At 40.2% G+C, this 18,513-nt stretch overlaps 1 protein-coding gene across 3 annotated transcripts in view; it reads left to right on the forward strand.

The window, feature by feature from the left end:
• Slc4a8 (solute carrier family 4 member 8) overlaps nucleotides 1-18,513 on the forward strand; it is a 77,163-nt gene that overhangs the window by 12,349 nt on the left and 46,301 nt on the right. For all 3 annotated transcript variants that reach the window (XM_074083406.1, XM_074083407.1, XM_074083408.1), the window contains 5 exons: nucleotides 2,078-2,159; nucleotides 11,800-11,946; nucleotides 12,427-12,562; nucleotides 13,854-14,014; nucleotides 17,446-17,634. In XM_074083406.1, coding sequence (XP_073939507.1) covers nucleotides 2,078-2,159; nucleotides 11,800-11,946; nucleotides 12,427-12,562; nucleotides 13,854-14,014; nucleotides 17,446-17,634 — 715 coding nt within the window. The remainder of the gene's footprint in view (nucleotides 1-2,077; nucleotides 2,160-11,799; nucleotides 11,947-12,426; nucleotides 12,563-13,853; nucleotides 14,015-17,445; nucleotides 17,635-18,513) is intronic.

Below are 18,513 nucleotides of genomic sequence, written 5' to 3' on the forward strand. Positions count from 1 at the left end.
GTATAAACTGGTATTTATATTCCAACATCCTTTCTTAGATAAAAGGCAGTGAATTATATGGTTTTTCCACCTTACTTTAAAAACTTAATATTATATCTTGGAGAGTTTCCCATGGTGATAATAGTATGTGTTTTAAATATATCTATAAACTAAATCAGTTAAATACTCTAAGTAGACATTTGACTATCCTATCTATTTCCCTAAATTTTTATTTAGGCTAACCTCAAAACTTTTTTTGTGTGTGTATGGGAGGCTGTACTAGAGTTTTGCCAGGCAGGAGCTCTACCACTTGAGCCATTCCCGCAGTCTCTTTTGCTCTGGTTATTTTTGAGGTAGGGTCTCACTTTATGCCCTGGTCGGCCTGGACCACGATCCTCCTATTTACACTTCCTGCCCATAGCTGGTATGATAGGCACATACTCCCACCCCATCTTTTATTGGTTGAGATGGGCTCTCCTCAAACCTTGATCCTTTTCATCTCTACCTGGAGAGTAACTGGGATTACAGGCTTGAATCATTACCCTCTGCCCTTAAAAACCCTTTTTAAAATTTTCCCACTGGAAAAATACATTGCCTGGGTTTAGTGGGTTTGGGGCGGGGGACATAGATGATAACTATAAAATAATAACATTGAAACAGAAAGCTGGAAATTTGAGCAGAACCTGGAAGGAAAGTGTAGACTTAGTGTGCTGGGGAGCTTGTTTCATGATTAGATGACCTGAGCAAAGGCATGAAGGTGGGATTGTGCACAGTGCCCCAGGGATAATACAGCTTGGCCGGAGTCACAGATTTTGAAAAGGAGTCACAAATTTGAAAAGGAAACAGATTAGTTGAGCAGTTGGTTTTGTTTTTGTTTTTTAACCATTCAAGGTCTTGTGAGGGTATTAATAAGATAGGTGCTATTATATTCATTTTTTAAAACAAAGACTTATTGAGTACCTATGTGAAAAAACCTCTGTGCTTGGTGCTGGGGTATAATGTTGTAGAAGATGCATATAGTCCCTCCTCAAGGAGCAGAAAGAGATGTTGCATTACTGAGGAGAATTGCAGTGTGCTACCAGGCCATATAAATGGAGGGAGATAGCTTAGTTTGGAAGTAGGGACAGTGAGGGAAGTCTTCCAAGGAAGTACATTTAGGCTGAGATCTAGGAGATGGTGAAGAAGTGTTAGCTGCCAGTAGGGGGTAGGATCGGCAGGGAGAGAGTGGCATTTCCAGGTAGAGAGTAGTACTCAGTGAAGAAGGTGGGTGGGGTATTAGCACTGAAACATGCCCAGTTTGATTTAAAGGGCTGGACAGTGTGGAGTAAAGTGAGTGAGAAATGAAAGTGAATTTGAGAGAAATTGCAAAGGAGGACTTGGTAATAAAAGGGAACTCACTCCCGAAGACATATGGTAGGCACTAAATACATGTAAAATGGATAAATGAATAAGTTGAAATTTCAAATATGAGCTAAGAAATGATGGTGCCATGACTAGGCATAATTAAATAAGTACAGGGTGCTGTATTTGGAAAGAAGTTTAGTTCAGTTTCAAACACATGGATTTTGGGGTATAGTATAAGTACTAAGCCATTAAACTTCATGCTGCAGATGAAATTGTAAGACTCCAGGGAGGGAAACAAAGGGTTGAGAGCTCCTCCCTGGGAATTACAGTTAGATGATGAGCCTTTAGAAGATGAACCTTAGGACAAGAGAGGAGACAGTGTAGCACTCAAGGAGGTCAAGGAGAATGGTCTACATCAAATGAGGCAACAGGCTTGGCAGCATTTGCAAAGTGCCAATTCATTGTACAGATTATAGGTAGAGTAGAGAGGTGACAAAGACACAGGATCTGCAGTCACAGGACTGCAGATTTAGGGCTCAGGTTTAGCTCTACCTTTTACCAGAGTTGTGGCCTTGGACCATAATTATTTAAAGTTCTTTGGGTCTCAGGTGCTCATTTATAAAATGAAAAAAGAGAATGGCTGCATATTTGTATCTCAAAGTTATTGTGAGGTTCAAATTTTTAAAATGCACTTAAGTGTTTGAGTGAATGTATGTGCACTGCTGTGAGTAATTGCTTATTTGTGTTTAAACAGAGACCAGATGAAGAAGCTGTGGTGGATCAGGGTGGGACCAGTACAATTCTCAATATCCATTATGAGAAAGAAGAGTTAGAAGGTAAGAACCACTGTTTTGTGTGACAATGACAGGAAATTTGGCAAGAGGTTGCCTAGTGTGGGAAGAATAGACTTGGCTTTGCCTTCTGAGACCTGGGTATGAGTCCTAACTTTTTCTCAGTAGCTGTGAGATCCTGGAGAGAAAATTACTTCATTTCCTTTAGCTTCATCTTCCTCATCTGTTAAATGAGAGTGGAGGTAAAAATAGTACCCAACCTACCTGACAAGGATATCATTAGAGTGTAAAGGAGGGCTTATGAATGACACAGTACTTTGAGCACTATAAAATTCAGCATAAATATTAACAGCCTATTCCTTGAGAATGCAAAGTACTCAGTTCAGCTCATTGATTCTGCCTGAAAATGCAAAAATTTAAAATAAAATAAAATAAAATATAAATGTTTTTAAAAACTCATTTGGTTATAAAACCCTCTTTTTACTCATTTCCAATACTTGCTTTTCCTATTCTAACTATACCCATTTCTGTCTGGTGTTTTCACTTAAACAAGAAAAGGAAAAAACAGGAGCTCATCTGTAACGTATTCTCTGAGTTCACAGCACAAAGTTATATAAAAATCTAACTCATGTAGAAGGAAGGAAGAGGCATTTTTGTTGACTGGCTCTATCTAATTTACTCTTATTTTCTTTGCTGCCCACTCCCAGCTCCCCAAGTAACCATGTGTGGTGTCCTTCTGCTTTCCTTTCTCCCAGGTGACCTAGCTGGAGTGTTAGCAGTTGTTAGCAGTCACATTTAGCCATCGTTCCTGATTAATGGTGACTTTTAGCTTTCCTAGAGGAAGGCTTAGGTCCACTGTAGCTTTAATGAGAAGCCACGTGTAGCTCAGAAGCCTTTGTGAATATCTGCACATCCCCTGCACAGTTGAAGGCTGTGACACAGCAACTTTGGGATGCCTGAGACAGCATGTGAAATGTTCTGTCGGTACTGCTTGTTCCTGCAATGGGTTTAGCATCAAAGTTGTGCAACCCCCAGAGAAAACTTGGCCTTTAGATGGGGGAGAGAATGAAAGCTGTACAGGCTGACTCAGCTTCTGGGTCTGTTACCATGAGAACTTATGTGGGTGGCTCTATAGAGGTCAGTGGTGTTTGGCAATGTCAAGGTCAAGTCTTCCAAGTTATTTTGACCAGATGGATGAAGAGCCAAGGTGGGTTTTAGCAAATGGGAGAAAGTGGGAGAAGGAAAGCGTGTAGAGCAGGAGGCTACTGTTTGTTGAATGTCCTTTGTGTAGTAGGAATCAGTTTAGGTGCTTTATGCAAGTTGTCTTTTTTTGTCTTCCTAGTACCCCTGGTAGTTTAAGGTATCCTGCCTTTTTACATGTGGTGAAACTGCTTGGGGGTCATTTAGCCTAACAGTAGGGAGATGGGATAGAATCCTGATCTTTTCATACTACCATACTGCTTCCAAGGCAGGACAGTATCCAACATTACCCATTCAACCATCACATGCACATTTCTCTTCCTGCCTCCTCTTCCGCTCTAATAATTCTGTTGACTCTTTATCATCCCATTACACCTTCGGGGCACATTGTTATCAGTTTAGTTGTCCTCTAGCAATCATCCACTGAACCTTTGCTCTCAGCAAAGAGGTAAACATTTATGAACACTCTCATCTACTTGGAAGTAGAATAATGCAGCTGAGCAACCTCTCTTTGGTCCTGAGGACTAGGTTTCATCCACAGAGGTCAGCTGAGGAACTGACAGGAGGAGCAGCATCTCCAGATGACATCATCCTTTCCATATGCATGCTCTACTTTGCTGGAAAAGAAATCTGCATAATGATAATGACATTACTGGAGGACAGTGTGTTGGGAAGTGTTCCTTTATGCATAGATCTTTCTGCAAACTACTATCTTTTCTGTGTTAGCATTTTTTAAAAATAAAAATACTATAGGCAAATAGAAGACAAAAAATGGTGCCCATGCTCCAGGCCTGATAAGGTTTAAGAGCAGCTCTGGAGAAGAGAGGAGTAAATTGGAATTTGTTGTAAGATTAACTATGTTGTGAGTTCTACCCTAACTCACTCTGAAGTGCAACTGTAGGACTCAGGCTACATGCGGGGTGGTGGTGTTTCTCTCTTTTCTTTTCCTCCCACCCCCTGCCCTCTGGTGTCTCTTGAAGGCACAGAATAAAACCAGTCCCACTTTGATGGAAGATAGAAGTAAATTGTGTTCTGATTTAGTGATACACATGCCATGATATAAGGTTCTGTGGCTACAGAGAAATCTTTGGATCTTCTCCCCTCTTTATTCATATCTGCTACCCACATGACATAAACCATTCTCTACCCCATTTTCAGAACAATGGCTGAGATTTACTGTCTAGACATTGTTAAAGGCTTTGTAAATATAGATATTTTTGCATAAGCTAATTCTATCAGTAAGAGAAGGTGCATGACAGCAACTAAGAGATAGCATAGATAAATGGGACTTCATAAAACTAAAAAGCTTCTGCTCAACAAAAGAAATGGTCTGTAAACTGAAAAGAACACCCACAGAGTGGGAGAAAATATTTGCCAGCTACACATCAGACAAAGGACCGATAACCAGAATATATAAGGAACTTAAAAAGCTAAATTCTCCCAAAACTAATGAACCAATAAAGAAATGGGCAAGTGAACTAAACAGAAATTTCTCAAAAGAAGAAATTCAAATGAAACACATGAAAAAATGCTCACCATCTCTAGCAGTAAAGGAAATGCAAATTAAAACCACACTAAGATTCCACCTCACCCCTGTTAGAATAGCCATCATTAGCAACACCACCAACAACAGGTGTTGGCAAGGATGCGGGGGGAAAAAGGAACCATCTACACTGCTGGTGGGAATGTAAACTAGTACAACCACTCTGGAAAAAAATTTGGAGGCTACTTAAAAAGCTAAACATTGATCTACCATTTGATCCAGCAATACCACTCTTGGGGATATACCCAAAAGACTGTGACACAGGTTACTCCAGAGGCACCTGCACACCCATGTTTATTGCGGCACTATTCACAATAGCCAAGTTATGGAAACAGCCAAGATGCCCCACTACTGACAAATGGATTAAGAAAATGTGGTATCTATACACAATGGAATTTTATGCAGCCATGAAGAAGAACGAAATGTTATCATTCGCTGGTAAATGGATGGAATTGGAGAACATCATTCTGAGTGAGGTTAGCCTGGCCCAAAAGACCAAAAATTGTATGTTCTCCCCCACATGCGGACATTAGATCAAGGGCAAACACAACAAGGGGATTGGACTTTGATCACATGATAAAAGCTTTAGCACACAAGGGAGATATGAGGATAGGTAAGACACCTAAAAAACTAGATAGCATTTTTTGCCGTCAATGCAGAGAAACTAAAGCAGATACTTTAAAGCAACTGAGGCCAATAGGAGAAGGGGACCAGGAACTAGAGAAAAGTTTAGATCAAGAAGAATTAACCTAGAAGGTAACACACATGCACAGGAAATTAATGTGAGTCAACTCCCTGTATGGCTATTCTTATCTCAACTAGCAAAAACTCTTGGTCCTTCCTATTATTGCTTATACTCTCTCTTCAACAAAATTAGAGATAAGGGCAAAATAGTTTCTGCTAGGTATGGAGGGGGTGGGGGAGAGAGGGAGGTGATGAGGGGGTAGTAAGGGAGGGGGTGGGGGAAGGGGGAAGAAATGACCCAAACATTGTATGCACATATGAATAAAAAAATAAAAAAGAAAAGGTGCATGAAACCATGACATTGGGAAGAATCAAAAGGAAACATTAGAACAATTTTCCAAAGATAAACTGAAGAAAAGCAATAGTCCACTATATGTTTCAGTGGATTCCACTGCTTTTGTTAGAAGAATAGCTTTTTCCATTGTTTTTGGCAGATCATTATTCCTGATTAATTACTAGATTTATGGGTAAATCTAGTAATTTTAATGCCTTCTACTAAGTCTTTAACTGAGACAAGAGTTAAATTTAACTGGAATAAATTTAATGCCTTCTACTAAGTCTTTAAGTGAGACAAGAACCATTTGGTCATCCTTATAATTTGAAAAAAAGAGGGCTTGCATTGGTTCGCATGTTAGATTTCCCCCTGTGGTTACTGACTTTGGGTCAATCTGTAAGCCCAGAGGAGTTGAATATCCTTTAGTATTTGCTAATGAGTTCTGTGTGAGTCCTTGGTAAACAGTATATGTGCACACTGCATTGAACATTATAGGCCATGTCTACCCTATAGCGGGTCACACCTGTGGCTTCTGTCCTCTCCCACAAGATTCAGCGTCAGTTCACTAATGGTTGCTCTGAGTATATATATTTTAAAACTACACAGACATTTCCTCTTTCTTGTAAGTTTTACTAAATTAGAATACTTTATTTGCACACAGATAACCCTAATAGACTAGGTCTGACACTGACTACAAAAGATGAAAGAATTAGCTGGGAAGAAATGATGTTTGGGTAGATAAAGGGGACAGCGACTGGGTAGGAGGGTAGTTGAATGGCTAGCAAAGTGGCCACAGCATTAGTTTGGTGAAATTACTGTGCTGCTAGATCTCAGTTAGATGAACTGGACTTTAGTGGTGCTGTATTAATTTCCTAATGTCTACTTGTTTATCATCTTTTCTGCTAATTTCACAAAGAAAATCCAAATCCCTGCTTCGGAATCCCCAGCTTAGAAACTGATGTCTGATTTTCTGACAGCCACTTGATGCTCCTTAGTTCTGGCTCCTGCTGAGCTTGTTGTCAATTCTGCCTGTCTCTTTGGTGTTTTCAAAATGCAGTCAAAGTCTTCCTTCTCTAAGATGTAAGCTTTAGTTTACTTCCTACAGAACCATCAAAAAGGCATCTGAAAGATGTCTTTCCCAGTATGCCTCAGACTTGCCTAGTGGGAATTTAGATATCAAGCAAAACCATATATTATTTAGTCAGTAAGGACCACAGAAGGGGCTCAGCAATAAGTAAGAATAGTGAGAACAATTGCAGTGCTATGTCATCTGCAAAGAATGACCTAACTTGAACCTTTCCTAGGACTCCAGTATTAGTACCTGACTCACCATCATCTGGATAAGACCTGGGAAATCATTGGGTCCAAACTCCTTGTTTTACTGTATTAGTGACATTGAGTAAATTAGTCAATAAGATGAGACTTAATAACAGATTCTAATGCCCAATTACTGCCTCTTTAATTTCTCTTTAGAATGTAGTTACAATTAAACAGTACTAGCATTCTTCTGGTGTGAGCCTGGTGGAAGTGTTCAGGATGTGTTCGAAGAGTGGAAGTTATAGCTGGCCTCTGGGAGTTTTTAGGAAAGAGGAAACCCATGGTTGAGATGGCTCTAGTAAAGAACTGAAAGTCACCCTCAGTGAGGCTGTTCTTTATTTCCAGCTGGCTGTTTTTATGTCCAGCTCTACCTAGATGCACAGATTTTACAATACTCAGGTCATCATTTTAGGGGTCACTTAAAGAGGTTCTCTCGGATCTAATTATGTATTTCATGGCCCATGTATTCTTCATGGTCTGCACCTGCACCTCCTTTCCTTCCCTTTTCTACTTTACTCTGGCCCTTCTGACTGACTCTTTGCCTTGGAAGCAGCCCCACACATTCCAGCTTAGTGCCTATGCACTCACTCTTCCCTCTTCCTAGAATACTCTTCTCCCACTTCTTCCATGGCCTCCCTTCTCATCATTCAAATGTCCCCTCTAATCATCTTAGTTATCTCTCTTAATTATCCTACCCCATCACACACACTCTAGTACTTTACCTTTGATTCATAAGAGTTATTAATATTTGAAGTGATTTTTTGTTTTTATGATGTCTGTCTTGTCCAACTAGAGTATGTCCTGAAGACTTTGTGCTGTTCACTAGTGTATCCCTGGCACTTGGAACAGGACCTGCACAATTTAATGCCACCTGGGTTGATCTCAGTGATGTATCATAGGGACTTCTTTGGAGTACCATTGTGGAACATTATTAGTTAACAGATGGTACTCAATTCTGTCATTTTCATACTTTAAGGACTTAATAGTTTATACTGATAATATCAGAGGCCTAGAATCCTACATCCTATCAGATGATCTCCTCTAGCTCTTTATTTCTCTTTCTTTGAAGTTGTAAGATGATTATATTAGATTCAGAGATCTGCCTGTGAAAGATGTCCTAGATGTGCATAAGACTATCCTGAGACAGGAGAAGATAAAGGTATGATTCCATCAGATACTAAACATTTTATATATTACTTTTGTACATTTTAATATTCTTTAATCATGATTTCTTCTAATTCTTACTGTTTCTACCTTATTTTGCTTTAGTACTTTGGAATTTGGAAAAACAGGGGAGTACTTTGGAATTTGGAAAAACAGGGGAGGGCAAAGAAAAGGAGGGGGAAATAGTCAAAAGAAATAGCTAGCACCCAAGGCACTTTACCCCAACTTGAAAGTGGGGCATACTCTCAAGGAAGTTGAGTACAGTCTTAGGAAACCCATTGCTGGGAAAAGAAGATGAGGAGTTGGCAACTCTTCTCATAAAGGCCCCTTCTCTGGGAGGTCTTCCTGATTAAGATTTTGATTCTCAGGTTGGTTAGGATCTTCTCAATTTCCCCAAGTCCTGGTGAATACTTTATTCATCCTAAACACATTCACTTTGGTTACATGATTCTTTTGTGGCCCCTTTCAAATAAGAGGCCCACTTAGGTCAGATTGTGCATTCCAGAGAAAGTTCTAAGGTATAACACTCCCAGAGGAGGCACTTAGGAGATACCCTGTTTGTTGAACACTTGTGTAGTCATGACCATGTGTAAGACATTTAGGTTGGCTGTGTAGGGATTCAAGGAGAAGAGTCTAATGTAGGACCTTGAGTAGCACACAGATTAATAGTAGAGAATAAGAGATAGATGCTTAACTCTAATGCAAGGCAGAAAATAACTGCATGAGAGAAGTGCTAACCAAGGGTTCTGGGTATTTGGAGGGAGGAGGTAACATATCTGATCAGGGAAATAAGAAATAATACCAAGAAGGAAAGTGCATTGGCAATGAATCTTGGATGAGAAAGCATTGGTGCATTTATGGAATAGCAGTTTGATTTAGGAAGAGTGTGAAGTGATTGTGGATGTAGAAGCAGGAGCCATGAGAAGGAGATGGAGCTGAAAGTTTGCTGAGGTAGGTTCAGAAGCTGTATATCTCTAGATTTTTCCCCCACAATGTTTGTTCCATGTGTCCCTTTATCTCTTTTGAGTATCCACTCAGTTCTTTCAGAGGGCTTTCTTGTTTTTACATTGAATGTATTCTTGTCCTAAAGGAAGAATAGACTAGAAAGGAGGTTGAGGAATGAGTATGAAGAATCCTGAATTTATAGGGATGAGCTGTGACCAGGAAGATTAGTTTGTAAGGTTAAATTAGTGTGGGAGGCAGGAAGGAGGCCCCTCTTTTGTCAAAATGGGAAGAGAGAAAGGCTTAATATCTCTAACCTGTAGGATGTGCAATGAAGGGGGAAGGGAAATTTAAAGTGGGAAATTTAAGGTAACTGAGGTTTCAAGCCTAGAAAGTTGAGACAAATGGTAATGCTATGCACAGAAATGTGAGAGAAATAAGTAGGAACCTGATTTAGATGGAGGGTAGTAAGTGTGCTTTGGGACATGTTAATTGCTGTAGATAAAGAATTTTTTTTGTGTGTATGGGTCATTTATAGAGTGAAATTTGAACTCCAGATAGTGGATAGCACTAAAAAGAAGAAAAGGGCCATCCATGAATGAAAACCTGAGGAGCCTTCCTTTGGTGGAGTGTGGAGGGATGGAGAAGCACCATCAAAAGACTACAAGGAGGCAGAAGAGGGTATAGGTACAAGAGATAAGGGAGCAGACAGCAGCAAAGGGAGGACATGGCCAAAGGATTTGGTTATCATCTGATGTATGGTGGGCTCTCCAGAAAGTCTTTTAACTGAACTGAGAGAGATGTGAGGTGATAGAGATTTGGTGAATAAGTGCTATCTGGTGTCCCTAATGTTAGCAGCTTCAGTGGAGAGTAGGGTCATAAGACACTTGCAGAGGCCATGGGAGAAGGAGTTGGTGAGGAAAGGGTGTAAGGTCCACAACTATTCTAGATAATGGTTTGAAGGAAAAGTAGAAACTTGGGAGAGAAGCACCATATCGGTATATATTCTTTTCTTTTCTTTTTCCCTTTTCCTTTTCCCTTCTTCTTTTTCTTTTTTTTGTGAGACAAGGTCTCTCTATGTAACCCAGACTGGGTTACATAGTCTGGAATTTGCCCTATTCCCTTCTTAGCCTCCTAAATGCTAGAATTACTGGCACGTACCACCATGCTGGCTTGGGAAGGTTTCATTTTAAGATCAGCCAGGATAGGTGGAAGGCTTGGATGGAGAGCAGAAACTGAGGATCGCAAATGCAGGAGGACCCAGAGGGGTGGGAGACAATGGATTCAAGAGTCATGCTCATTAGTCTGGCAAAGAGAGAGCCAGATTGAGAAGGAGGATGTTCATATGAGAGGGCCTAAGTCTTCTCAGTAAATTATGAAGCAAGGTCACCTGCTCAGAGGGAGGGGACGGGGATAGAGTTGTGGGTTTGAACACAGTGGCAGTATATTGGAATAGTTTATGTGGAGAAGCTGTGGGAGTAGGCCCCAGATCTGGAGGGCTGAGCAGCAATAACCAGGTGGAAGTATTTGGGCACCAAAGCACTGAGTGATGGTGTGAGTGCATCTCTGAAGCTACTCATTCTAGGATCCATGCCCGACAAGAAGAAAGGTGAAGCCAGGTAGAGTATCAAAATCAAAAGCCATGTTTGTAGAAGGAATGAGGGGGCAGAAGGGAAGGAACTAGAGAGAAATGCTATTGGATCACTTATTTTCCCAAACCCTCTCCTCTTTGTACAATATTTAATATCTCTCTTTAAACCCAGCCTCATGCTCCTTATAATTTACAACTAGTCTTTCACTACTAGTCTAGATTATATATTCTACAATGTAGGAAATAAAAAAGGAAACTAATCCTAGAATGTATTAGCTGATTTATTTCAGGCATTGTGTTAAGAATTTTACATGCATTATCGTATTTACTACTTATGATAATCCTGTGAGTTCAGATAATAAGCTGTTTGCATTCCTTTTAAAAGATGACTATAGACAGATTAGATAATTTGTTTAAGGTCACATAGCTAGTGAATGGTGAAATCTGGCTTTGGATCCAGAAAAGTGCTCATAGCCACTTTTCTAAACTGCCTCCCTGCCAAGACTTGCTACAATGGTCATAGAGCAAATGTGTTGCCTTTTAAAAAAATCACTCAAATTGTTATAAAAAAAAATACCATACATATGTATAGTTTAAAATCTTACTTTCTCTCTCTTCAGTGTTGATCTTGAACATGCTAAGCGTGTGCTCTACCACTGAACTACATCCTCAGCTCTTAACACACATTATTTCTTTGATGTTCACAACATATCTGTGAGGTTCGCAATCATATGCAGGACAAAAGAAGAGACCTTCAACTCTGAGGTCATTCTCCTTAGTCCTGGCAGTTTTGAAGTTTTGTCATTCCAGAGTTGTGATCAGTTAAAAAAATCTGATCTTTTTGCCCTTAACTATTCTAGGCTCATTTTGCTAAAGGAGTTTTCTCAATAGATCTTCTTCTTCTTTCCAGGACATAGAACTCTTTATGTGGGGGTTCGGATGCCATTGGGCCGGCAGAGCCACCGGCATCACCGTACCCATGGTCAGAAGCACCGAAGACGAGGACGGGGCAAAGGAGCCAGCCAGGGGGAGGATGGCTTGGAATCCCTGGCCCACGGTAACAACCTGGGGAGAGAGGGCTGTACCCATGGCTGGGAAGAATGGTGAGGCTGAGGGAGCAACTAAGGGGCATAAGCAGGTCTTGATCCTTGCCCTGGGGTTGGGTTTTCAGAGCTTGCTTCCAAGAAGAAATGTCTCTACGAATCAAAGGTGTCTTCATGAAAACGTCAGTTCATCCTCTCCCAATCAATACATAATAGGTGAAATCTTTTGCTAGAGAATTAACCATTTCTTCTTGATTGAATTTGTCAGATTTCCAGGCTCTTCAGGGATTTCTCCAAGTGGTCTTAGTTCAAATTTGTCCTCTCATGAAACTGTTCCCACAGAATAACTTTTTCTCTGAGAAAAAGGAACTTTTTTGATCTATATTCAGAATGGTCTTGTATATATTCCTGAAGTTGTTAGGTAAGACAAAAATGCTGGTTTTGTTCTGACTTTGCGGCTAGATGCAGACTGTTCTTTGTGGTTGATTTCATAGACACACCATCTCAGCGTGTTCAGTTCATTCTTGGCACTGAAGAAGATGAAGAACATGTGCCTCATGAGCTCTTCACAGAGCTGGACGAGATTTGTATGAAAGAGGGAGAAGATGCTGAGTGGAAGGAGACAGCCAGGTAAGGCCCTAAAATACCCAGATTAAGATCTGCTTGGGTAGGCAAATGTATACCTCTTAAGGAAGCAACAGGTCTGCTTGCCTTTTATTTCTTTTTGGAAGAAGCTATAGCTAATGTGAAGACTGATGTTCCAGAGTCTTCTATGGGTTATCTTGGTGTTGGTCTCTTTATGTCTCTGGTCATACTGATGCCAGGTGACTTTGAGTCTGGAATTGGTGACATAGGCGTATTACCAGCAGGAGATCCTCTTCCATTTGTTTGAAGCCTAAAGTATGTCTTCCCTTGATAATACAGGTCTAGTTTAGAAGATACTGGACAGGGCCACCTTGGTGGTGACTTAGCTGATTGGACATAGCATAGACCAGACTTTGCTGCAGGTAAACCATAGGGTCATTTGAGTTTTAATTTACTGATAGTCCCAGAATTTTTGAGAGTTTAACTTCTTCTGTGACATTTCAGCCTCGAACAGACCTTTGGTATTACAGCCCAACACTAGACTTCCTGGGGTAGTTGTAGAGTGGCCATTCTTATCTGAGACTAAGATCTCAGATGAGACCTCAAATTAACCAGGGCTATGTCTGAGCTCCTCTAATAACCGACCGGTGATACTTACCGATGATACAAAGCCACCATGCCTTAACCTTGGGGAAGGAGGTGAGGTGAGTAACTAGCAAAATGTGGCCCCCAAAAAAGAAAGCAAAGCAGTTTTTCTTGGATGCCTGCTGTATCATGGACATTTTCTATATAGAGAGAGGATTAAACAGGCCAGTCAACCTGATACCAAGTAAAAAAGCAACAGTCTTGTCATTCTGTCTTTGTGGACATCTAAAGATCACACAGAACATTGAACACTAAAGGTCACACAGAACACCCATATAAAAAAAGAAAAATATTATCATTTTTATTAATGTGATTTGTCAACATGTCCAAATGATATAGATTAGATCTAGTTTTTAATTATGCAGGTAATGCATGCTCACTATAGAAAGTTAGAAAATTAAGATAAGCAAAAAGAAGAAAATGAAAATGATCTGTAATCGCTGTACCCGAGGATAATATGAAATATATTTAGTGTATTACACATATATGTGTTTGTATTTTTAAATTTTTCTTTAAGTAAAGATGGAATTAAACTATACTCAAGTTTGTAGTATTCTATAACTTGCTTTTTCACTTACCAAAGTTCTCTGAATATATAGATTTTACAGTGTTCAATATGACTATTCAGATTTTTTTTCTCAAAAATTCCTATTTTCTATCATTGAGATCTAGTTATTTGTAATGCTTACAGATGGCTGAAATTTGAAGAAGACGTTGAGGATGGGGGAGAACGCTGGAGCAAGCCTTATGTAGCAACTCTTTCACTGCACAGCCTCTTTGAGCTACGGAGCTGCCTTATTAATGGAACTGTCCTTCTGGATATGCATGCAAATAGCATCGAAGAAATTTCAGGTAAGATTAGATGAGGGAAAACAAAGGAACTTTTGTGTAAATTAAGGAATATAGTGCAGAGCAAAGAAGAAAGTGGCTGTGTGTCTTTAGGCAAGTCCTAGCCTTCCTGACCTCAATGTCCTTAGGTGTAGGATGGGTTTCAAACTAGTAACCCAAACTAGAGTATGGCTTTCAATACTCTACTTATTTCCCAGGCAATTATAGGACTCAAATGACACAGCATTTAATCTTCTATTTTCTCTAGCCATTGAGCAAACATTTATTTTGTATCTACTGTATGCTTCATGATGTGTAAGACACAGGGTTATAAAGATTAGACACAGTTCTGAGGTTCAAGAAGCTCAACCTCTAGTGGGGGCAAATAGCCATGCAAACAACAATGAAAACACAAGTGCAACCCCATAGGTGTGCTTGGTAATCATTAGAGAAAGGGGCAGTTGGAATTGTGGAGAGAAAAAGGAATTAAAGAGAACTAAAGATTTTTAAATATGGTATCTAAAGCAGATGTGGAGGAAGGTGAGTCACAGAATTCCTACCTCTTGAGCAAGATATTCATGAAAGACCCATGATTGATGGAGTTTCCTGGTATACCTGGATGTTTTGGGGACAGGGTTGCAGAAACACCTGAGTACATGTGGGGCCTTTTCACTTGAATGGGCTCTTTTTAGCTAGATAGATTAGGATTTTTCCAAACCTTTCTCCATCTCAGGTATCTAAGTAATTCTGCCTTTCTGAGGTTACATGGAGACCCAAAGGAAGGGTCAGCATTGATGGGATTGTATGTTCCCCTCCTTTGAAAGAAGGTGCCCCAGAAGTACCATTATCATCTGGGAGAAACAGAATTCTTGTGTTCACATGTACACTTTGCTAATTTTTGACTATGTATCTGAAATCCCATGAAGTTAACCTTAAAAAGCTTGTGTTGTGTTCTTAAGTAAAAAGTTCCCTGGAAGTTATTGAAGTTATAACTTTGTGTAAGCTATGGAGAAAGAATGGAAAGTTTTTTCGTGACAGATCAAATTTTGTGTAATAGAAAGATAATGATGACAGTAATATGGAGGATGACTTGAAGGGAGAAATGAGTTAGGCTATAGATTAGGCAGTAGATCAGATGAGATGTTGCCTATACTATTGGCAGTAGTGATGAGCGATGAAAAGGAGGGAGACAGTTTCCAGTGAAATTTGAGAGGTAGAACTGATGAGACAAGTTTGGTAAATATATTGGGGGAATGAAGGAATAAGAGTTAAGGATTTTGGCTTTGGTGGTTGGGTGACTAGAAAACAAGTAGGTCTGGTGGGAAAGAGAATGAGTTTGGTTTTATACTGACTGAGTTCTAGAGGTATGTGGGATATCTAACTGGAGATGTCTAAAGGGTAATTGGAGCTTTGGACTAAAGCTTAGGAAAGAGATTTGAACTAGGATACAGTTTTAGGATCATCAGGTTATGGGTAACTGGCACTTACAGTCTTAGAGGTGATTGAGGTTATTATGGGAGGGAAGATCAAAAGGCTGAGGATACTGGGGAAACTTCAAGAGACTAAACTGTAGGAAGCTTGTGGGTATGTTGGAGGAAACAAGGTCAGCCAAAAAGACTGAGGAGTGCTCAGAGAAGTGAGAAGAGATTTCAGGATTGGAATGGCCATGAAACCTGAATTATTTTCCTAGGGCTTCTGTAATAAATTCCCACAAATCTGGTGATTTATAGTAACAGAAATGTATTCTCTCGCAGTTTGAGAGGCTAACAGACCCAATTGAAGGTGTATGTAGAGCCACATTCTCACTTAAGGCTCTTGGAAAAATTAATCCTTATTCCTTCCAACTTCTAGCTTCTAGTGGCTCTAAGTGTTTCTTGACTTTTGGCTGCCTAACTCCAACTCCAATTTCTGCCTGTTCTCATATGGATTTCCCTTCTTCTGTCTTTCTCTTCAGTCTCTCTTTCTCTCCCTCTCTTGGGCTGGGGTTTCAACTCAGGGCTTTGCACTGATCCTTTATTACCATAAGAGCAATAGTAGTACCACCCAGTTTCATTTCTGATTTTATTTGAATCTTTTTTTCTAGTCATTTTAGCTAAGAGTTTGTCAAACTTGTTAAATTTTTTTTTTGTGGTGCTGGGGTTTGAACTCAGGGCCTACACCTTGAGATACTCCATCAGCCCTTTTTTGTGATAGGTTTTTTCCAGATAGGGTCTCACAAACTATTTGCCCCGGCTGGCTTTGAACTGTGATCCTCCTGATATGTCTTCTGAGTAGCTAGGATTACAGGCATGAGCCACCAGAGCCCAGCAAACTTGTTGATCTTTTTAAAGAACCAACTTTTGAGATGCATACGTGCATGCCTGTAAGCCTAGTGTTCAGGAGACTGAGGCAGAAGGATCTTGAGTTCCAGATGAGCTTGGGCTATACAGGGAGACCTTCTCTCAAAAAACAAAACAACAACAACAACAAAAAAAAACCACCACCAGCACCACTAAAAGCAAAAACCATATAACCCCTCATCAAAATAAAGCAACCTCTCCCAAAAAAGTAACCTCAGTTTTTGAAGGTCAAGACCCCTATTGCTCATTGTAGCACCAGTGAGTTGCAACAGAAATTTGGGCCACTATTTCCACAACTCTCTCCATGGGGCTAGAGCTGGAGGGTGATAGATGGTATACCAAATGTTGAAATTCACTAAAATTTTCACACCTGTTTTTTGTTTTTTTTTTTTCTGGTGGTACTGAGGTTTGAACTCAGGGCTTTACACTTGCTAGGCAGGCACCCTACCACTTGAGCCACTCTGCCAGCCCTCCAGCTTGTTTTTGAGAAAAGGTCTTACTAATTGCCCAGTCTGGTCTTGAGCCTTAACTCCACCTCCCAAGTAGCTGGGATTACAGGATTGCACCACCATGACCATCCAGTTTTTGTTGTTGTTGTTTTGTTTTTGAAACAGTAGCTTACTATGAAGCTCAGGCTGGCCTTGAACTAGTAATCCTGCTGCTCAGCCTTCCTGGTACAGTGATTACAGATATGGGCCACCATGCCTGGCTTTCATCAGAGTTTTTGTAAGGATTAGATTAATAACATATATAAAGTTCATAGTATAGTTCCTGGTACATATTTAGTGAGCATGGTGGCATACATTTGTAGTCCCACTTTCGAAGAATGCTGAGGTAGAAGGATCACTTGAGCCAAGGAGTTTGTGGCCAGCCTGGTAAACATAGCAAGACTATCTCTTAAAAAAATTTTTTTTAAGTGAATAAAGTACAACTTTTTATAGCCACAGTCATCCAGTAGCTCTTTCAAACACTGAAACTGAAATTGCACTTCAGTGACCCTAGATGGAGCTGCTTCCCCCCTCTCTTGCTCCTTCCACCACCCCTCCTGATGCTGGTTTCCTTGGATTTATCAACCCTCAATTTGAGTGTTCATGCAAATAAATGCCTGCTTTCTAGACCTAATACTGGACCAGCAAGAACTGTTTAGTGACCTGAATGACAGCATGAGAGTCAAAGTGCGGGAAGCCCTTCTCAAAAAGCATCATCATCAGAATGAAAAGAAGAGAAACAACCTCATTCCCATCGTCCGCTCCTTTGCTGAGGTTGGCAAGAAGCAGTCTGATCCACATTCAATGGACAAAAATGGTAAAATTATCATAAGTGATTGTTGTTTCTTTTTTATTAATAAGATATTTGGGAACTAGTTGGGGATACTGAATTGCTATTGAGTTGGGGCCATATTAGTCTAATGTTTCCATGCCCACTTAGACACTTCGTCCTTATTGGTGATTGGTAAGATGAGTGAGTGGGACTGGTGCTCATCTATCTCTTGTGTACTTGGGATGCATTCTTTTGACAGATTTCACTGTACCCAAGGCAAAGGACTATTTACTAAGTATGCTCTCAAAAATGATGTGGCTTTTGGAAAGTATCCATATTGGAGATAATTTGGGGCCAGAGAAGGTAAACAAGAGCCTTTTAAGCTCCTGCGACCTACTCCTTCAGTTTATTGTGAGATTTCAAGGAGTTCATCTATGTAAATAAAGCTAGATGCGTGGTGGGTTATAAATACTCAGTGAATTTCAGCTGCTGATTGGTTCCCTTTCCTGTGACTAGGCAGGGCCTCATCTGTGTCCATTTCCTGGTCTCCTCATTTACTGAAATACAATATGCAGGGATATGCCTGGAATCTATATATGTGAAATGTTCTCTGTAGAAGTTTCTCATATGCACTTCTGGTTAAGGACTGCTGCCTTACTAGCAAATTAAAAGAACTAAAATTAATTCTTCTTGACCTTAAACATGTTCAGGAAGATGCAGCAGAAGTGAGACTTCTGTCTTCTCCTTACCACTTAATAGTAGATAAGGTGATAGGTATGAGTGGGTCTTGCTTCATAGACCTTTTAACCTCTTCTCCATGTAGCTTTTGCAGAAGTCATAGCCAATTGATGATGGATGGGGTGTATCAGAAGGGGAAAAGAGCAGGCACTCAGTCAGTGGATTCTGTCTGATTTTCTCCAAACA

This window comes from Castor canadensis, chromosome 8 (assembly GCF_047511655.1).
Source record: "Castor canadensis chromosome 8, mCasCan1.hap1v2, whole genome shotgun sequence".
Classification (NCBI taxonomy): Eukaryota; Metazoa; Chordata; class Mammalia; order Rodentia; family Castoridae; genus Castor; species Castor canadensis.